Raw genomic sequence first — 22,486 nt, 5'->3', positions numbered from 1 at the left:
TTTATTTACAAGGCTCATAAACCAATGAAGGTGACAGTCAAACATGATTTTATTAAAAATATTGATGTCGCTGCATTAATGCGTACATTACTTTTCATTTAATTAGCCCGTTTTGTATGTAAGTGGTTTTGTCTGATAAATTTGTAATGATGAACGTGATCTTTCTCTATTCGGTTGCACACAAGGTGGAGTGCCACCTTCTTCTAACGCGATGTTCTATTGAAAACGAGGCTGCTAAAAGGAGATGAGCGTTATTTTCATGATTGGGTACATGGAAAACTTACCGCCGGTAACTGGTCGCCATATTGGCTGCATGCTGGCGATACGTTTTCGTTTATCTTGCATGATTTCTTGAACATTTCTTGATCAAAAATGCCATCAATCGAGGTACAGCAGCCGGTACCAGTGGAAGTAGATTCAGAAGAACAGAAAGATGCCCCTGGGTTGAGTGGAAAGCCTATTGTTGGTATAATTTATCCACCACCCGAGGTTAGAAGTATCCTTGAACTCGAAGTTGATACAAAAAAGTTGGTCTGATTCTTTACGAATAATGTACGCATGGACATATTGGTGCTGTTTTACAATTACTGTCACTAGTTTTGAATAATATCCAAAGCATTGCGCGGTCTTCATAGAAGAGCTCTAATCAGTGTGTCTCTTGCCAATGACATAAACTGGTCAACACTTGAATTATACCTTTGTGAAACTGATTGGTTGTATTTTACTTGTATCCTGCTCTTGTTAATTTTAAGTAAAAGATCCAATTGTTGTAAGTACATTGATATATATGCACTCATTCTGAATTATATACACTATTGAATAGACCACTTATATCATTGATAATTTCATCTTGTCATGTTCTCTCTTAATGACCAATAAGATATTGTTGACAAAACTGCTAGCTTTGTGGCAAGGAATGGACCAGAGTTTGAGACAAGGATTAGGCAGAATGAGATCAATAACCCAAAGTTCAATTTTTTGAACCCGACTGACCCCTACCATGCATATTACCAACACAAAGTCAAAGAGTTTAAGGAAGGGAGAGGTAAGGGAATAATTTCAATTTTGTATTCTTGTACCTTCATGTTTATATTGATTGAATGTTTTGCATCATTTCCAAAACGTGTTTTGTTCTATGCTAAATAAATTCTTATGTAGAAAAAAAACAATTCACTGAAAAATGTTACATTTTAAGATCAAAAACAATTGTTTTTGCAGGTCAAGAACCAGCTGCTCCCAAGGCCAGTTTGGGTCTCGGCCTGCCAGTTAAACAACAGGAAGTGGTCAAAGCACCAGTCGTCCAGGAAATTGTGCCTAAAGAACCACCCCCAGAGTTTGAATTCATTGCTGATCCACCCTCTATTTCAGCCTTTGATTTGTAAGCACTATTACAAATATTACAAATAAATGAAAGTTTTATTCTGAACTCTTGTGTGAGCACTCAGTCTTTGGAATTTATCAACTTTTACACCGTCTGTCTTCAGGTGTAGGTTTGCTGCCTGACATCTCAGTTTAACTTTAAATCATTTAGTAAAGGTAAACTTTTGGATGTGTATGTGAACATGGATATGCACACACAGTGCACACACACACACACAATTTTGCAGTTGTAGAAACAGCAAATGTGGTTAATATTTTCTATTTTCAGGGATGTTGTGAAGTTAACAGCACAGTTTGTGGCCAGGAATGGGCGTCAGTTCCTTACCAACCTCATGAACAGAGAACAAAGGAATTATCAGTTTGATTTCCTCAGGCCCCAACATAGTTTGTTCAATTACTTCACAAAATTAGTGGAACAATATACTAAGGTATTGTCATAACTATTAAATGTATTAAATTTGTCTTAAAAAGTCATTATGAAGTAATTTTTTACACATTTTTCTGACAGTTTTTGTAAATTTGAGCATTTTTTGTGGATGATAGTAAATATTTGATATGCTTGATGTATTTGTTGCTAAGATTTAAGATTCGATCATGATAATAAGATATTTTCTATTCCGCAGATATTAATTCCACCAAAAGACCTGCTTAACAACCTTAAGAGGGAATCGGATAATCCTAAAGTGGTAAGTTTTGGCATGTTTTCAAGGCACTTTAAAGTAGTCTTTAGGCTGAGGCACTGCCCATTTAATAGGACATCAACTTGTTTATCCATGGCCAATTTTCACTAAAAATTAAAATTTGGTCAGTCTTACCCAGTAACCTCATTGATATTGACTACTGCAGACTTGCTCTCGATTAAAGTCACAGGGTAATTTTGTTCTCAAAGTTCAGACTGACTTTGATGGAACTATGGTCAGGTTTTTTTTAATTTTACAGCAGTGGAATCTGTTATTTCACCAGTTAATCTTTAAAAAAGGTTGGTGTAGCTGTATAGATTTGATCTTTTTCTTTATAGGTCTTAGACCAAGTAAAATATCGTGTAGAGTGGCAGAAATTCCAAGAAAGAGAAAAAAGGAAAGAAGAAGAGGCTTTGGAAAAGGAAAGAGGTTGGTACACAACCCACAATGTTGAGGTTTTGCTTTTTTTACTGAATGCAAGTATATTTAGTTTAAATGGACATCAAGATAAACCCTTCTTCCTAAAAAGGTAATCTTGTTTTATCATTGATATTGATTACCTATTCCTATAACAACTGTGATTTAAGAAATGCTTACAATCAATTTAAAATGGCCCATTAGTATTAAAAGTTTAACCAGTAACTTGTATGTTTTCTTTCAGTTGCTTATGCTCAAGTGGACTGGCATGACTTTGTTGTTGTAGAGACGGTAGACTTTCAGCATCATGAGCAAGGTAAATTATGGTAAAAAAGAAAAATAATTTAAACCAATGTATGGAGAAAAAAAAAGAGAGAGAGAAAGATAATAAACAGAAAAAATATAACACATATTATTAACATATTAACACTTATTTATCCCCCCTTAGTTGACTTGTTCCTGTGAAATGTTAAGGTATTGTAATTTATATAACACTGGAATTCTGCTTGTATCTTATAGGTAACTTCCCTCCCCCAACCACTCCTGAAGAGGTTGGAGCTAGAATGCTAGCCCAAGAGAGAGTTGTAGTTGGGCCGGTAAGTCATTTATATTTATTGTTAAAATATTTTTGGAAAAGCCCATTTTAAATCTGGAAAAGATGAATGATGCAGCAGGTGTTGGAATGTTGGAATTAAATTGTCAAAAGAAACTGGTGTTTTTTTTCTTCTTTCTTTCTTTCTTTCTTAAACATTATGATCTTTTATGTAGAAAAAGAAAAGGTATGGATACTCTCTGACCCAGTTTTTATGAAAAGGGTTTTATTGGGAATATAAATTCATATACAGGGTGAAACTACAGAAGCTGAAATGGAGCTCTCAGATGAAGAACATGAAGATGAAGAAGAGGAAGATGATGAGGGGAGGCCTTTACAAGAGGACAACAGACAAGTTCAGGTAAGTAGAAAAACGTGTTCATTTATTCTTGAGATTGTGACCCATTTTCTGTTTTTGCCCTTGTTAGAATTCTGCTGCATTAATTATATCATGGCTGTCTAAGATTGCTGTTTGGTTTCAGGCCCAGAAACGAAAATAGTTTTGTAATAATAATTAGCCACACTAAGTCATAAAGACAGTTATTGTATAACCTGTACCCATATTGGAGGAAATAAAAAAGTCCTCTTTTGATAGGATATGGAAGAAGAATCAGATGAAGAGGGTGAGACGCCCAGACCACCGAAACCTGTGCAGGAGAAGCCTCCTCTCCCACCCCAGCCCCCAAGTGACAAGCCCCAGCCACCCCCACTGCCACCCACCCCTGACCAGGTCATTGTCAGGAGGGATTATAATCCTAAAGGTAGGTTATACTGAGGCACACAAGAAATATGTTTAACAACTTATAAAATATTTATGACTTCAAGTTAAAAAATATTTAGAATGAGGCGTTTATTGAGAATTGGTACTTGACAATAGAAGATCTTACTCTGCTAATTGTAGAATTTTACCCCACCCCTCCCAAGAACTTTTAAATGAGAAATACGTATTACGGTAGTTATAGTGAAAGTATCCCATAAATACATACAAAATAAAAATAAATTGGGATATGATGGTTTTAACATGACCTGCAACTGTGCCAAAAAAACCTATTTTAAGTAAAACAGACAAGATTAAGTAGTCATGCAGCAAATCAGTATCTGATGGACTGCAACAACTACGGTGACAACATAGACGCAGACTAGTGACTGGAATATATATAGACACTTACTTTGACTCCACACAAAAAGTACAAATTATGAAATTGAAATTAAGCTCCAATAATACACTTGCTTCTAATAATGATCCAAAAAAATGTAAATGCTTTATTTAAATGATCAATAATAATAAAAATAAGTCTTTGGTGATTTATTTCAGCTGCTAAACAAGTTTCAAGCAATGAGCCACCCTCAGACCAGTACTTGATATCCCCCATCACAGGAGAGAAGATCCCAGCCAACAAGGTGCAAGAGCACATGAGGATAGGTGAGATGTTCAAATTCATAGTAAAAATTGATATCTCTCTTTCTTTCTTGTACAGTGTTTCTAGGATTTAACTCGTTTTAAGACTTCTTTTGTCTTCTTTTGCATCCCTTTACCTTATCAGTGAGGGCTAATTTTCTGCAGCTCTGCAGCCTTTGAAATGTTTTTTCTGGGTCAAACTGAAACCTAGCTCCTAACTTTTTGTGGAACAAATTGCAATGAATGCCATGTATTTACTTGTTATGTGATGAATTTGATTTTTAGAAGCCATCTTTGCAAGTAATTTTAACCAACTTGAAGCCTACACCCTCGTGTTGTGATAACCTTTTTCAAGATAAATCAATGTACAGTATATGTGAATATATGAATGTGTTGTTTTTAACAGGGTTGTTGGACCCCAAATGGAGAGAGCAACAGGAACGTACCATTGCAGAAAGAAAAGAGCAAGAGGAGGTTTATGCACCAGGATCTGCCATTGACAGCAGTCTGAAACAGTTGGCTGAAAGAAGAACTGATATTTTTGGTTCAGGTGCAGAAGAGACACAAATTGGTAAAAAGGTACATATCGTCTTTTTTCCTGTATTTTTATCATAACTTTAATTATTTGTGCACCACTTTTCAGTGGCAAGTGTTTTCCACATGTTAAGTATTTGAAATTGAATAGAATATGATAAATGTTTAATTAGTATTTTATCTGTGATTTTATCATTGTAAGGTAAATTCTATGAACAACTGATTTATCCATTATGTGCTATACTTGTTGTGTTATACATGATGTGCTATGCGTACATGTTATTGGTATTTGAAAATATTAAAAATTTTATAGATTGGAGAGGAAGAGCAGAGAACTCGTGAAAAAGTCACCTGGGATGGCCACACAGCCTCTATGGAAAAAGTCACCCAGAAAGCCAGAGAAAACATTACTATTGAAGAACAGATTGCTGTTATTCATAAAGTGAAGGGTCTTGTGTAAGTTTTTATATATGTGAGCTGCCTGTGTTATTTGAAAACATTGTAGTTTCAGTAAAATAATGACATTGATGACAGTAGGCAAGTATGTGAAAGATAATACTGTACAATTTATTTATTCTCTGAATTAAGTGAATCTTGCTGCAACTTTTACTTCCTATTTTACTTTCATCCAACAGTGAAGATGAAGAAAAGGAAAAGATCGGTCCAGCAATGCCCAAAGCAGGTGCTCCACCTTTACCCAAGCCTATTATGCCCACTACAACAATATCTATGCCGAAGCAGCAGGCCCCTCCTCCCAGGCCACCGTCTCAGCCCATTAGGCCCAGTGTACCCCCACATATGCCTCAGATGCAACAACCTGGCATGCTGGTAATGCAGGCCAGGCCACCAATGATGCCACCTAGGCCTATGATGGGTAAGTGCAAAATGAGTAAGGGAAAGTGCTCTTTTAGTCCATTAGCTGATAGTTTTTAATTGAAAAAAAAATGCAAAGCTAGTTATGTGGTAAATTGGCAGTAACCCATCTAATTTTGTAGTAGAAAAAACAACAAATTTTTCTGATTAGTAATTTTAAATGACATTTAGCCATTTCAGACATTCACTGTTGATGTAATCATGCCTTAAGTTTTAATCTGAAAACACTTTGTTTTTCTCCTATCTCAGGTGTGGTGCGGCCGCCAATGCCTCCTATGCCTCCCATTCAGGGTATGGCACCCAGACCGTTTGTCCCCCCTCCCCCACAACCTGTCCAGCCTGCACCACAGCCTACAGCAGCTAAGACTGATGAGGAGCCACCATCAAAGAAAGCCAAGACTGAGGATCAGTTAGTCCCAGAACAGGAATGGATCAGAAGATTTGGCAAGGTTTGTGAACTGGTGAAATCAGGAGTTGTATCACCTTCATTGCGAAGTCTTTTGTTTTCCATGTCTTTATTGTAATTTTCATCAGAGCATGAGCTTATCTTGCTGCAAAGTTTGAAGTTACTCAGTTGTAATGTGTGATTAAAATATTATATATACAATACTGATTCTTGTAATGAAAGTAAATATTCCGTTCAATTTCAACATTTTCAATTTTATTTTCAACATTTTGTTTGGACAGATTACAAAATTATCTATTTAACTTTCAGGGTCCAGTGTTATTCAAGGTACAGATCCCCAACGTTCCAGATAAGCCAGAGTGGAAGTTGACTGGACAATACTTGACCTTCTCCTTCCCATTAACAGATTCTGTGAGTGAGATTTTAGAAAATATCTTTTGGTGTAATTTCATAGAATTGTAGGCATTGTTATTGACGAGTATAAAATTTGTCTAATTTCATTTAAATTTGTCAATCTGTGGCTCTTTATTTTGGTATTTTTTGGTGACATGGCTGGTAAATTACTTTCATGTAGTTTTATTTCAAAATGTGATAGCTGATATTTGTGTCTAAATTACTACATGTGCATTTAAGATTGTCATAACTCATCCTTGAAATGGTGCCACTCAAATACAAATCAACAAATGTTTATCATTAGTTTTCATCGGAGATTTAAAGATTTATTAATTTTTTTCTTTCTAGGTGTCTGTAATTAAGGCTAAATTACAGGAAGAGCTGGGTATGCCAACAGGAAAGCAAAAATTACAGTATGAGGTATATAAAGTTCTATGAGAATAGATATCTCGTAAACACAAAGTTAAATTGTCCTTAAATAGTCTAGTGTTTTAACACATAAATCTAGGCTGAATTTTACTTTTGATACCCATTCCCATTTCTGAATATATGAAATCTTTGGTCATTCAGTCTTTTATGATTTTTTTCTTTTTCTTTTTTTCAGGGCATTTTCATCAAGGACTCCAATACTTTAGCCTATTACAATTTCATGAAAGGAGCCACAGTAACACTTCAACTCAAAGAAAGAGGAGGAAGAAAGAAGTGATGGCTTGAGCATGTTCAGAACTTTGGATTTGATTACATTCAATCATGTTTGATAATACTGGATTTGACACTACATTTTGCAGAGGACTGATTAAGAATTTCTGAAATTGGAAAAAAGAATTACTATACATTTTTCAGTTAATGTAACAATATATTCTGCTTTTCAACTTCCAGACGTAGCATTAGACATTTTCTAAGACAGTTTGTATTTGATAAAAGTAATTGTTACGCAGTCTAAATTAAAAACTCGTCCTATACAACATGGAGTGTGAGCAGAGGCAAAGAAATGCCAGCAGTGACTGATATTTGACTTAAGTAGCATCGTTTCATTTTCAGTGGAGGATTTATTGTATGTTGTACTGTGTAAAAGAAAGAAAATATAAAAAAATTTAAATGGCAGTTTATTTTTACACCTAGGAAAGAAAATGCTGTCAAATTAAGTCTTAGCATATCAAAATTAAAAACATTGCCCTACAAAAGATGTACAACAAGAAACTCAAGTTAAAATTATAAACCAATTTTCTAAGAAGTGCTCAAAAGTAAGAAAGACACCTGATCAAAAAAAAAAAAAAAAATGCAACTGGAATTCTAATGAAGCTTATTATAATATGTTGATCTTTTATCGGGAAGCCTGTATCCAGATAATTTGAGGTTATTTTCATCTTTGGGAGTATTCTTCATATCTGACCTGGCGCGGTGCTCTGAAATTTGTAATTCATACAACTGTTGTGCTGAGAACCGTTTATACAATATTAAACAAACATTTTTTTTTCATTCCAAAAAAACGTCTCTTGAATTAATGTTAAGATTCTGATGACTATGGTTCAGAACCATGTCAGAAAGTTGATGCTTGAAGACAGTCTCGGAACTCCATACAGTGTTCTACTTTACACCCCTCCACCACTGCGGTTGACAGGGATGGCTTGCCTCTCTTTGTCTAACCCAGTGGCAGTAGCTAAACGACTGTGTGCCACAGCTCCAGTTTGAATGGCATGCATCAACTGAAAGAAAGCAAAAGTAAGGCACTTTTCCAGAATTTTTTTACTTTAACTGTTTTAAAATATACTTCAAAGAATAATGCTGAGTAAAAGGAGGAGATGAATGTCTTTACTACTTACAAAAAGCAATTTCTAAGATATTACCAATAAAGTACTATTCACTGCATTGGAAAATTATATTTCCATGCGAACACACTTGATCCTCACTCTAAAAAACAAATGCAACACTACTTCCAATGGCAAATCATACTCTTTTCATGCTTAAGAAATGCCAATGTGTGCACAATATTTTACAGACACATCCAAAAACCATATGCAGCTCTGTTGCAACAATAATAGTGAATTTCAGACAGTCTATTGACTCCTACCTGCAAAAACTCTCCAGTGGAAACTTGTCCATTTTTAGCAAGGTCCACGTCATTGAGAATATCATGGAGCTGTTCACCAGTCACACGCTCACCAGATTTCTGTAAGTTTAGTAAGAGAAACCGCCTGATACATCACCAAAGCTTTTAAGTACTACTTTTAGATTAGCGAATAGGAAGATACCATACCACAACAGCATTTCTCTCCCTGTTCCAGTGGGTACATACAGCAGACAAAGGGAAAAAAGCAAGTGACTGATACCACCTGAAACATACTGCTCCTGAACCACACAAACTTATAATTCTTCAAAGGCTAAGCAAATTCAATAAGCATTTCCAATTGCCTTGTTAAAAAGCAACTGCACTGACCTCACTTTAAATATACATGCTATAGTTCAAATGGGGTTCGATCTTAAAAGATCACTATTTCAGGAACACTTTGTAACAAAGGAAGGCCAGGGCATTATTTGCTGTAAATAAATTTAAGCTTTTTTGGAAAAGCCAATTGTAAAAACATTTGTAAAAGTCATGTTTTATGTCACTTGTGCTGTCTAAAAATATGAGCATATCAGAATGAGTGGCATAGTGGAAACTCATTGATCACTTTATGGTTAAGAGATAACATGCTAACACTGTGATGAGGGAGACAGCATTCTTATGCTTTGTGCGTATCTTACATGTATCACCTAAAAATTAAAGCACTTAAAACAAGTCTTACAACCTAAATTTGCCGAGTCTAACATTCGTATTTATAGTTTTAGGCTTTGCATGATTGTTTCCATGGAGTACTTCATTGAGTGGTTCCTGGATGTGAACATTTGCATGTGCATGTTTTTTTAACAGTGGAAACTTAAGTGCCCAATGATTTCCTTCATCAAAAGTATCCTACAAACAAAAATTCAGATGGATTTTTTCGCTCAGTTTTTCTTGATTTATAATGTATTTCATTTTCTACTATAATGTCTAATTTATAACAGAAATATATTACTAATGAGAGTAACAGTTACTAAAAAAATAATTTTGAATATAAAACAACATGTGTTACAATGAGATTATTGCAAATTAAAGTGAAACCTAATACTTAGTATATGCCTCCGTCACCAATCATGCTGAGGTATGAGACTAAATATATTTTATAAATGCTTAAGAAATGGACCTAATAAGCAGAGACACAATATTACTTGGACAGTGCATTTCATTTAAAACCCCAGTCCCATACCTAGATCAATCTAGCAGGATCGAGCCATCTCCCAGGGGATTCTCAATAAATTGCATACAGTTTCAGCAGCTTAGATGCCTGGCACGCCTACTTAAGCTGCTCAACAATAGTTGATTACCCCCTAATAGCTTCAGTAGGCATGCCAGACATCAGTGCCATTTAAGCTGAATGCAATTTAGCAAGAACTTCCTCTTAGATGGGTCGATCCTACTAGATTGATCAAGGTATGGGAACAGGGTCTAAGGCATTTTAGTGAAGCTTCCCTAGAGAACCAAATGTGCAGATGTTCTCATCCAATACTGCAATTATCTGATACCTTTCCAACATGCAAACATAAAATTCACAGCTTGTTTTCAACCACCTCCTACCCATTGGAAAAAAAAGCTCTATTTGACCATGATCTATGAAGTCTGTGGCAAACAGATGTTTCTGTATACGGAGTCCATAACTATATGATGATCATGCATATCTAAAGGAAGCAAATATCAAAGTGAATATCATATAAAGCAGTAGCTGAAGCTGAAAAGTCTGGTCATATATGTGCATACAGCTAAAATATAAATAGCAACATTTCCCATTTAGCACTCAAAGCAATGATAACAATGAGTAATGTAGTAATGTTACAACCATTTAGTAAAGCTTGAAATGATTTCCAGGTGAGTCAGCCATTTGGTAAAGTTCTCTTAATCAAGGCCAATGGTCTCTGTTGGTCATCTAAAGCAAAAGTTGTAAAAGACTTATCAGACTGAAATCCTCTCACTCACAAAAACACTGCTTTAGTTCATGCTTCAAAGCAAACATTCAGGGGACAATAAAACTGATAATAACCCCAGTTACTCATATCACTCACTAGATGCCTGCTATCAAATCAAGTTTGTGCTTTTTTTAAAGTCAAGTTTGTACGTTGTAATGTCTGCATATTTTTATAACAGAAGTGGACTGTAAACAGTCAAAAAAGCAAAAAAACAAACATTTACAAATATTGTAAGGCATCACACTTGAATGATTAATTTTTTTTTCAGTGAAAAAATTGTACATCTACATTTTTAATTCATGCAGATGACTTTTTCTTGAATGATGAGTGGTGACCCCTCCATTAATGTGCTCTGTAGCAGCATCGAATGAACAAAATGAGAAATGGCACAAGTTGCAAGGCAGGAATACAGTACAAAGCAATGTTAACCCTTATCAAGACTGTATCATACCCTTAAGTATAAATCTGGCTCTTCCTGGGAAACAAAAAATAATTATGGAAAGCTAAATCACTTGTTTAAATCACAAAAACATGGGAATATATGTTTTAAGGAAAAAATCAGGAAAAAGACAGTTATCAAAATAAAAATTATGTGGGTGAAATCCAATTAATCATCAACACAATTTACATTTGTTTAATGTCTTGAATTTTTAATCCATTATGATCTATATAGATAAAAATGTACAACCCTGAAAAAATGGACGTAATGTATCAAGACTACAAGGGAAGAACAAGAAATTGAACTAGAAATTACTAAAAGCACATAAATCATGACTCTAATTCAACAAAATTATTATGTTCATTTAAAACATAGGACACACATTCTGTTTAAAATGGGACACATTTAAGGACTAATGTTTTGACTTGGCTGTTTAAAGTATACAGTTTGACTATGATAATTAACATGACCTGCTTTAACACTGAGAGTCACACATAGACACTAGCTTGATAATACTTTTTTGTACTAATATAATGAAAAATGCTGGACTTACCTTCAAATGTTTCCTGATATCATTAACTGTGATGTAGCCCTTGTTGTCTCCATCTAGCTCACGGAACTTCTTCATGTATTTATCTATGTCTCCCTTGCTAAGATTGACAGGTATATCCCTCAGTCCCTTGCCTAGCTGTAGACCCATTTCTTTTCTGAGGAATACTGTGGCATGCTCAATTTCCTCCTAAAATGTTAACTTATTGTTGAAAAACCTTTTCTTATCTATTGAATATAAATCTATTAATTTGGGCAATCATTAAAATAATACACTTGTACTTACTTTTATGTATATAAACTGACAATTTATATTTTTAAGAGTACAGCATTGATACTTTGATTGATGAATGACTTAATGGGATCTTTCTAATTAACAACCTAAACATCTCTCTCAATATATATATTTCATAAAACATTTCAAAAATGGATATATATATATAAACATCCATTTCATAAAACAACCTTCTTTTTTGCAGCATTCCAACCCAACTCTTCTCCCATAATTTCCACAATTCTTGGCAAGGACTCCTCACAGGCATGGACATTTAGGAAGGAGAGTCTTGTCCGCCGAGCAATCACATCCACAGCTGTCCTTGCATATTCACGACACGCATAACGGACCTAAAGTAGAAGTGATACAAGATAAGCATTTTCAATGCTTGTGCGTCTATGTTCAAAGACTATCTGTGCCTATATAATGAAAAATGGTTATAGTACAGGTAGAAACTGTGTCCTGAGATCCCAAAGTATTTTCCCTTACAAGCCCTGTGAACATATTTACCTCTGCCTCCAAATAGGGGAACTCTTCATGCAATCTTTTGCCCACCACAGGCCATCTCTTTCCAGTCAGAGAGCACATCTTAGCTACCTTGAAAGCTTTATCACCATATGTGTCAGCAAGGTGTTGAGCAACCTGAAATGACAGTGTGTACTGTGTTGGCAAAAGAAAAAGAAAGGAAAACAAACTGAATACATAACAGAATGTAATAATTTTTGAAATTTCTTTGAAAAATTTCTCTAAAGAGTCAAACCTTTTTTGTGCTGCATAAAGCTTATGAAAAAAAAATTTTTTTTTTTTTTTTTTGGGGGGGGGGGGGGGAGTTATGTTATTTTCACAATACCTCATTCTCCAGACCAAAATCCTGCACCAGCTTGATAAACATAGTAGGAGTCCAGCCAGCAGCACCATCAAGTAACAGGCCCTTAGTCACACAGCCATTTTTGGGCTTGAGATTGCAGACAGCTATGGCCTTGTCCACAGTCTCCTCTGCCATACTGCGGTAAGTTGTCCATTTACCACCTGAGATTAAAAAACATGGATAAATATATGTGGACATTTTTTTTTTGTAAGATTACGAACTCTCTGGTCTTCATGTGATACTATGATGCTGTAATTTGTAAAACATGCTGGAATAGTTTTCTCAGAATAGAAGATTGTTCCACATGATTTTTACTTTGCTTAATTCATTGTTTTGTTTTCATTATTCATTAACTTCTAGTCATAAAAAAGAGCTAATATAATTATGTAGTTCATCATAAAATTATATTTTCATAGTACAATTTGTAACATATGCTGGGACAAACTGCCTTCCAAAATACTTATAAGTATGGTTACTGTAGTAATGAACATAACTCAAGCAATGAAGAATGTTACTCATATCACAAAGCAATGCTGCAACTACTAACCTGCAATAGTGATGAGGTTGGTTCCACTGACTTCAATAATGTGATTCCTGGCAATAGACTGAGTATCTTTAGCATTGGGGTCTAACACCAAGGGTCTAATGCCACTCCATGCAGACAGCACATCACCACGGCGCACTGAAAGTCAGTTCAAATCCAATCAATGCAGCCATTTCTTCACTTCCCATACATTATACATATGAAATGTACTTTACATTTTCAGTTTATTCTAGTATTTTTGTTTCTAGGCCATCCAATTAAGTTTCTTGTTTATGCCAAATTGCAAGAAATTCATGTTAGACTGGTAATTTTTTTTAAATTCCACACTATCTGCACACAGACATAAACTGCCCTCGGCTTCTGGGATATGGGCCAATGCTAAATATGTAGCTTATACCTAAATCTAAACTGACAATAAATCAATAATGAATACCCCCCCCCCCCCCAAATTCTTCTGAAGATAGCCCATTTTCATCAAATATTTATTAATTCTTGGCAAGCAAATTCCATTTTGATAGATAGCCTTACTGCATCCCTTGAGTAAAAATATTCAATACCTTCTACATCTGGGCCAAGATATTTTTGAATTTCACGTAAAATAAAAGCAATCTCTTCTTCTGATGGACTAGGGTTGTCTGTGACTTCACATTTCCTATCAGTTGTACCTAAAATAGCATACATTCATTTAGCATACAGCATGAGTTCACCCAAGAAACAATTTTCTGTTTTTTTTTTTGCCTATGCCACATACCCTAACTGTCTAAAATATTTAAGTTTTCTGTTATAAGTTGTATTTATATAACAGTGGACAGCAGCAGAAAACTAACTTTAAAGAAAAAAGTTTCCTGGAGAAATAAATGATCTATTAGGAATTACCTGCCAGAGTGGCCTTCTGCCATGGTAAAAAGAAAATTACTCTGCCATCACTGGTAGATGGATCTAGGAGACCCATTCTCTCTGGGCTAGAAATAGAAGCATTTTTGCCTTTTATAAACATAGCCATTTTTTTTTCATTAAAAAGGTTTTCTTTAAAAGAAATTGCATATTGTCTTTCTTAAGAACTCTAATTTAATATGATAAACTGACTGTTAACTGTGATATTAAACCCTTTTTCTGACGACTGAGGTAAAATCAACAAGAACAGTGCACATTTCACAACAATTTCTACACATACAGCACACCTGTAATAATCTGGTAGTACAACATGAACTCCTGAACTGGGCTGGCAAATTTTGGGTATTGTTTTGTCATCTTTAGTTCTGATTAAATCTGTGTATGGCCCAGTGGCATTGATCACACATTTAGCTTTGACCTCAAACTCTTTGCCTGCAAAAAACAGGCACAATGAAAAATGAAAAAAAAATGTAATAGCACCTACTGGTACATGGCATACATACTTATAAAAATGTGTCAGCAGATTTACATTGTTCAGATGGTAATCCTTAAATTATACAATATATTAAAATGTTATGGCAGATCTACATTGCTCAGATGGTAACCCTCAAATTATACAATATCATAATCCTTGACTTATATGTGAGATTAGCTTTGAGATAAAAATGTATTATTTCCAGTCACCTGTAATGCGATCTTTCATCTTGGCACCACTGCAGACAAGCTTCCCATTTTCATCTTCACTTTTCAAAATTTCTGTCACCTCAACATGATTGGCAATGGAGGCCCCAAGTCTAGCAGCAGTTAGGGCAATGGCAATGTTCATTCTGGCATCATTATGTTGACCTGGAAATATTAATAAATTCCACAATTATTAATATCAATATGTTATTGATTATAATCAACCTACAGTAATAATTCTACAATTACCTTGTAATAAAATATGATTAAAAAGTTAAGCAATATGCAGTATTCATACCTAAAAATAACATGTGAAATGCCATAGACAGTACTCAACTTTAGCTTGACATAGGAATACTACATTATAATAACGATGGGATGGATATTAAACAGTGAATACTTACCATCATAATACACCAAAGCATTCACCAATTGGTCCTTCTTCAACATTGGAAATAGTTCTAAGGCTTGACTCTTTGAAAGCAGATAACTTGATTTCAGTGTTTGTTTTCCTGCCACTAAATCATAGCACTTGATTCCTGCCCAGTAGTAAGGAACAAGCCACCATCTGATCAAAAAGGAGATAATAATTAATTCAAAATAGAAAGCTACCTACCTATCCAAATAAATGCAAATAAAAAAAGATAAACTTTAATTCGCCTTTTATCTTTGAAAAAAAGATAAACCTTAATTCCTCTTTTATCTTTGCATCTCTTGTCTTGGTAAGCAGTCAACATAAATCTCTTTAAAAAATCATCTTTAATTTCTATTGGATGCTCCAATTATATTTTGTATTATTTCAGTATATTCAATATTAAAGTGTTTTTCTTTATAGGAAAACTTACTTGTAGATAGGCAACATAATGGGCAATGGGTACGAGAGATGTGGAGCAATTTTTAGGAGGTTCGCCCTTTCTGCTAAGGCTTCTTTCACCATTCGGTACTAAAACACAGAAGTCATACATTATCATAGCCCCTTAATCTGAGATGTGTCACATAATTATAATGTTTCTATTCACAACCTAACCTGTTTACAATATTTGAGTGCCTGCTGGATATTAATTTTGAAAACACAACTGGTAACTTTAATTGTTACTTCAAAATATAAACTGACTTCCTTAGTGTTTCTACCGGTTTCACTTAAATATTCTTACCTGTTCCAAATCCAAATTAAAAACTGCCTTTTGTAGGTAACGCACTCCTCCATGAATTAACTTTGTACTGCGACTGCTTGTGCCAGAAGAAAAGTCAAACTTTTCCACGAGGGCAGTCTTCAAACCTAAAATAAATGTTTCTTTTTTTAAAAAAATCAAGTACAATTTTAGTTGAATTGACTGTTTTTAATGCTAAAATAGCCCTTTCATACACATGGATGCACTAAAAGTATCTGTTCTAACAGTCTTTAGAGGACAAATTTCCATTTTTGTCTAATTGACAAAAAACTTTTATCGTTCAAATCATTTTCTAATAACTTAAGTGAATAAATGTAAATGAATAAGCCCATAAAAGTTAAGTGCAGTTCTTGTTGTTCTTAAACATAGGAAAACCTTGACTGAGACAAGATGTTTTTTTCTAAAAAAAAAAAAAAAAAAAAAAAAAAAAATAGGCTATAGATATACCTCTGCTTGTAGTGTCTAAAGCAACTCCTGCCCCTGTGGCTCCTCCTCCTATCACCAAGACATCAAACTGGTCATTTTCCAAGGAGGCCAGCTGTTCCTCTCTTGTAGGCAGGGGCTGGTTCAACCTCTCAGCAGATACGTTTGGGTTATCCTAAAAATAACAAAAACATTTTATCAATTACAGATTTTCATGAATCAAGGCATATTTTGGTATTATACTATACTATACTATACTATACTATACTATACTATACTATACTATACTACACTACACTACACTACAATACCAATAAACTAAAATATTATATTTAAACAATGTTTTATCCTACTAAAGAAGGCCCTAATCTACATGGGTACTTTTTTAGTAACAGATTCATCATAAATAATTCTTGCGGTGTCAGTTTTGTTTGCTGCATTTCATACAAAGGTCAGTGAGGACAACTTGTGTTATGAGCCGCTACAGCTAATACCCGAGGACTATGGAATTATTATCATAAAAAACATATCATGGGAGGAATACTTAAGGTTACCAACTGTTTTTAATATTTCTACAATTTTTATTTTACCATTCAGCTTTCAACTCAAGATGAAATATTTCTGGCCTTTCTTCTTCATTTTTAAAGTTTAAATCTTCATTCAAATTAGATACGCATCTTTCTTTATTATAGCTTAAACATACATTTGTGAAGCTATAAGACCCAATTAATGTATTTTAAACAGAGTAATACAAAAGAAAATTACTTTTTATTAAACTTACCTGTGCAATATGCTTCCTCCTATTTGATATCATGTATACTGATGCTGTTCCAACGCCACCTGCAGCTAGGCCATATAAAACAAGGCGTTTTGCTGAATTCCACCTGGACATTTTATTGTGTTGCTATAATGTATTCCTTTAACTCAGTATTTGTTCACCTTTAATCCTGCAAAATGTCAAAGAAAAAAGACAACTAAAAAAGCAGACAATGTAACTGTGTATGCATCAGTGGCAGTACACCACCTCAAGTAACATTCAATATTTTTACTTGTATTTCAAGCTCTACTTAGCATGACCTAGAAGACAGATGGACTGCCCTTATGTATAACTAACATGGGAAAAATAATGGTGTTTCCCTTGCTGTCAAATCTGTGAGTAGAATCAAATTAAAAAAAAAAAGAATTCAGCAGCATACACCAGTTCTATGACCTTATTTCTTAAAAGCACTCTTGGTTAGCATCAATATTTATGACCTAGCTAATAAACTTCATATTTTCTTTTCCACATAAGGCCATGCTCAAATAAGGAAAATGACATTTAAAGCAGATACCTAGAGGGATGATACATATATGGTGATAATGGTATATGAACATCATAACATATATCAATGCAAACTGCACAGAGAATTTCAGCTGAATCTTATGTGTGCAGCTTTGAAATCATGGCAGAGAAAAAAGCTAATTTATTAAATTTTAAATTAAAAGCTAAAAAAGGGCTTTTTTAGGCCTGTTTAATGTGGCATCTTAACTCTTGAAAAATAATTGTTTATAAAACTCTGATATACCATAACATTTAATTTGATCAAAATGTAGGCATTTTAAAGCAGTGAAAATTCATGGCTGCTTTGCAGCAAAATACAATTTTCTTAAAGATAATGGAAAGGTCTTTGAACACATGAAATCAGGAGTTAGCCAGGATTTTGAAACCATACGTCTAAAATAATGGTGGTGGAGGTTGGGGGGAGGGGGAGGGGGGGTCACCCTTCACATCCCCTCATGATTCCTGAAGGTCTTTCTTAAATCTCCAATGTGCTTGTTTCATAGATCGTGTTTACACAATGAGGGTCAGTGTCATGACAGTAACACTTCTTCACAAACAGAAACAGACTACACTATCTGACACCAGATTAATCATTTTAACAAAATAATAATATGAATGTGGAATACAACTGCACATAAAATATAAAATGCTATAGGTATATACAATGGTAGACATAAATGGGATTTCCAACTGTTTGCCAATTGGGATAAAAAGGACAAAGAATACAGTCAAGCATACAAGCAAGTAAAATACAAGTGCAATTATTTTATTGTTTGAAGGGCAAGCCACTGAATGAGGTTCATGCTGACTTTCAGTTTCCCACACTGTTTATCTCTCCATTTAAAGATCCTAGACTGACTGACTGACACAGCTTTTAGTTAAATTATCATTTGATATTGTACAGTTGTGACAAAGGTAATATCTCAAAAGTCTGCTCTCTTTTTTTCCAGCTATAAATAATTTTATGGCAGTGGTTTGAGGCCCAATTTCATCTATTATTAAAAAAGGTGCAGACATCTATCAAACCAGGGAGCTGATGTGGCCCTAAAATTTGTGTGTTATCACTCTTACTTACATTTTTTGGATATGTTCTATATGTGCTATTGATTGAGAGGTATAAGTATAGGTGGCAAATTAGTTCCATTTTTGGAGCCATCAATACCTTTGCTCACCTCTTACCTAGTTCTTTGAATGTAAGAAGTAAGCCAGGGATCATTAATTTAAAGTTTTGTCTTTTCGGGTGGGAAATATAATTTAACCTAATTATGGGGTTAATGGCCATCTTCGATGGGTGAACAATTTCATGGCAGCATAACCGATAGACGAGCCTTACCCAATCTTTTTCTCATTCACAGTGATGTCAATGGCAAAATATAATTTATGACTTTTCAACACTTACCGATCCACTAGAGGACATGAAAGGTAAGAAAAAGATTTGAGAGACCCCCATATCAAGTTGCATAGCTGACTTGAATTCCATTTTAAACATGTAACATCCATGTGTAAGTTTATACAGTACATACAAGTATAAAAAAATGTAAAGAGGAATACTAACGTATGAATTTTTGTGCTACTATGTAGGAGCTGGTTGAGTGTAAAGAAAGGGGTTTTCTGTAGATCAGTGACAGGTAACCACATTTTGAACAAGATGTCTTTAAGATAAAAAGGATCTTATTCTAAAGCTGGGTTTTTCTCATAGATTGGGGACAGTTGACTTTTTGAAGGTCAACTGGGTGAAGAATGAGGAACATGGTACTAGTAAGTAGATCACAAACAAGGAAATGATTAGATTATATCACCATTCCAAAATCAAAGGACACAAATGCTGTACTTAGATCCAAGAATAACAATTTTGTCCTGATAGTTCTTCAATGTCAACAACTACCAGTGGAAATTAGAATGAGTACATTTACATTTCTACTGTGACAGTTAGCTTAGGTTTTCCATAAAAAGCTGGACCTCTTGAGAATCTGCTCATTTCAGGAGTACTTATATAGAAACAGTAAGTTCTATTAAGAACTTTTTAAAAAATCGTTTTTCAAAAGAGTATATCACTGAAAATAAAAATCTTGCAAAAAAGTGACATGATATAATTCAGTTACTTGAATTAGCATAGACGTTGGCAGTCGACGGATATCTGCGTAATTCAAACGATTCACCAAGTTGATGCAAACCACTTTCAATCAATTACATACAACACAACATATATACACCTTACCTTTTCACATAAACATTCAAAATGTTTTCGTGAGATTCATCCCATTCCATGTGGTTGTATAGAGGACATTCCCATTTCCTAGCTTGTCCTGTCCTTGGCAGCGTTCGTCTTTTTCAATCTCCAGTTAGAAGAGTTTCAAGACGAACTTATGCTAGATTTACACTTATCAATGATTTCGTATTGATTTGATGCAATCAAAAGCTTGTAAAGTATATGCTCACTGCTAATTTGAACCTTAAAATATAGAATATATCTAAATTTATGCAACATTCTTTGAATAAGTGTAGATGCGATTGAGAAGTAAAGGGACACCCTAAAGTTTTCTCTAATGCATTGACAATGATGTCAACAGATGAATAGGCCCCTATCTCTTACCACAAATTAGTATTAACTTATGTTTGGATCTTAACGAGCATTTACAAACGCAAACACCCTATTTAAGTATTTTTTAGAATAAATCTAAAGATAAAACCACCCCCTTAATTAGAATTTAAAAAAAAAACATTAAATAACTGCGAAAAAAAATAGGGGCCTCGATTTATAAAGTGTTATACAACGAAATACTAATGTTGTTTTTTTAAAAAAAGCTATCGCACTCCATGACTAGCAGAATCATTTATAAAGGCATATTAACTAAACGGACTGGCGTTTCTTTCAATAACTTTTTATGATCTGCTTTTCGCAAATTATATATAGGCCTACATTGATTAAGTCTATCTTAACAATACACAGAGAGGCGGGTATTTTCTCTCTCTCTCCCTTTTTTTTTTTTTTTTTTTTTTTAGAATTGTCATATACACATATCGAAATACCGAGCATTATTTGAAAGGTGAAATACACGTTATAAAATGTTATTCCGCCCTATGCTTTCAAATGCGAGGAAATGTGAAGTTGAAATTGGTTTTTATGGAAAAAAAGTACTTAAAGCGCAAATAAGATCCGTTTGTTAGAAGTTTTCCCCGCCAGTTCATCTGCTTTCAAGCTAATATTATTGAATTTTCGAATGTAACACACAAGAAAAAAAACAGCCATCACCAGATAAAAAAGAGTACAAATAAATACAAATACCAAAATGGGTGTTAGATTTTAAAAAATACTGCATGACAGAAGGAAATGACATGGTAAAAATGAAAATGACTCGGTAAGGGGATAGACCTCCTTACACGCATTAATATATTAGATATGGTTTAGGCAATAACAAGCTATAATAGCATAATTTGTGGTCTGACACTGTGCACTTTCGAAATAGAGGTAAATAATGGAAAATCAACCCCGCTGCCAAGTTCGGGACCCTTGAGCTCTTTATAGTATAATTCATATAGAAATTGGCTCTTTGATCAAAGCTAAGGATTTGGGGGTTGTCGAGTGGAGTTTATTTGTTACAGTAATCCCGTTCTTATAGTTTAGTTCTTATAAAGATTCTTTTCTCGCCTGACAAACTTTGGCCACTGCCCCGGTAATGCGACATGAAAGTCTTTTCTATTTGCTCAAATTGTACTTGTGATTGTTTATCTACCTTAAACGCGTGTCTATTACAACTTCGAGTCATTTTGATTGGTTTATTGCCCGCAATTCTATTTGGTATAAATGGGAAAATTAAGTTTAAGGAAAGGGATTATAAAATTAACCTCAGGTAGTTTTCAACTCGTATCTAATTTACCAATGGTGTCTTAAATTGACGATCTTACGTAAACTCTGATTAAGAACGGGTGCTCAAAACTGGAATGAAAGGGGTTATCTAAAATATTTCAGGTGGTAGAAATATTTGCACAATTTAGTCGGGCAGCATTTTCTTCAGACAGTGTGATCACTATCCGATTTACGGACAGCTTCAATCTTCCCCCTTTTCTCTCTCTCTCTCTCTCTCTCTCTCTCTCTCTCTCTCTCTCTCCCCCCCCCCCCCCCCCCCCCCCTCTGTGTGTGTATGTGTGTGTGTTATTTCCAACGTCTTGTTGAAGTGTATGAATAGTTCACTAGTTGGTGTATGAATTAACCAACATATTTACATTCATCAATGATCATTCTTTTCATTCCAACTGCAAAATTCCCGTTTTCATCTCATACCGCAAGTATAGTAGTGCGTGAAACGGAGCAGAGTTTGTTTGGTTGAAGATTATTATAAAGATCTCATCAAAATGATGCATACATACAAATATAACTAGGTGCCAGGCATAAAAAGAAAACGCCGTGACATTTTGGCAGTAGCTAAGTTTCGCTTTTCTTTGATGTTTTTAGGTGCTATAAAGGTCTCAGCACTTTAATATTCATGATTGATATTCACTTTGTCCGTGGATATCGAGAAATTGATATAATGGGCAGTTAGGGGTTAAGTCTTTGAAAACCCCAATCTGTCTAGATTCATAAATGTTTACGGGGGCATAGGGAAGA

The 22,486-nt window shown here is 34.5% G+C and overlaps 2 protein-coding genes across 6 annotated transcripts; one reads left to right on the top strand and one right to left on the bottom strand.

Moving 5' to 3' along the window:
* Positions 1-271: 271 nt before the first annotated feature.
* On the top strand, positions 272-7,778 carry LOC106161465 (splicing factor 3A subunit 1). The gene is made up of 18 exons (XM_013538421.3): positions 272-496; positions 881-1,045; positions 1,219-1,378; positions 1,649-1,808; positions 2,004-2,066; positions 2,399-2,489; positions 2,722-2,793; positions 2,997-3,073; positions 3,323-3,430; positions 3,665-3,830; positions 4,385-4,492; positions 4,875-5,047; positions 5,316-5,458; positions 5,638-5,876; positions 6,125-6,324; positions 6,591-6,692; positions 7,023-7,094; positions 7,279-7,778. The coding sequence occupies exons 1-18, from the start codon at positions 373-375 to the stop codon at positions 7,378-7,380; spliced, it is 2,325 nt and encodes a 774-aa protein (XP_013393875.2). The 5' UTR covers positions 272-372; the 3' UTR covers positions 7,381-7,778.
* On the bottom strand, positions 7,764-20,315 carry LOC106161466 (glycerol-3-phosphate dehydrogenase, mitochondrial). Of its 5 annotated transcripts, none has more exons than XM_087003987.1 (18): positions 20,094-20,315; positions 17,341-17,506; positions 16,584-16,734; positions 16,119-16,243; positions 15,810-15,907; positions 15,369-15,532; positions 14,968-15,129; positions 14,571-14,715; positions 14,266-14,351; positions 13,947-14,054; positions 13,393-13,527; positions 12,828-13,006; positions 12,488-12,619; positions 12,169-12,327; positions 11,708-11,893; positions 11,167-11,190; positions 8,746-8,844; positions 7,764-8,380 (listed from the first exon to the last, which is right to left on the bottom strand). In XM_087003987.1, exons 2-18 carry the CDS (start codon positions 17,449-17,451, stop codon positions 8,267-8,269), a joined length of 2,178 nt encoding a protein of 725 aa, XP_086860113.1. In that variant the 5' UTR covers positions 17,452-17,506; positions 20,094-20,315; the 3' UTR covers positions 7,764-8,266. The 5 variants fall into 5 exon arrangements, with proteins under 5 accessions (XP_086860113.1, XP_023932590.2, XP_023932591.2 ...); XM_024076822.2 differs by having other exon boundaries at positions 20,099-20,313; XM_024076823.2 differs by lacking the exon at positions 11,167-11,190 and having other exon boundaries at positions 20,099-20,311.
* Between the last annotated feature and the right edge of the window lie 2,171 nt (positions 20,316-22,486).

The sequence above is a fragment of the Lingula anatina genome, chromosome 2, assembly GCF_051362555.1.
Source record: "Lingula anatina isolate TDL-2025a chromosome 2, LinAna3.0, whole genome shotgun sequence".
Classification (NCBI taxonomy): domain Eukaryota; kingdom Metazoa; phylum Brachiopoda; class Lingulata; order Lingulida; family Lingulidae; genus Lingula; species Lingula anatina.
The sequence above is the reverse complement of the archived record's forward strand: the minus strand, read 5'-3'. Positions and strand labels throughout refer to the sequence as shown.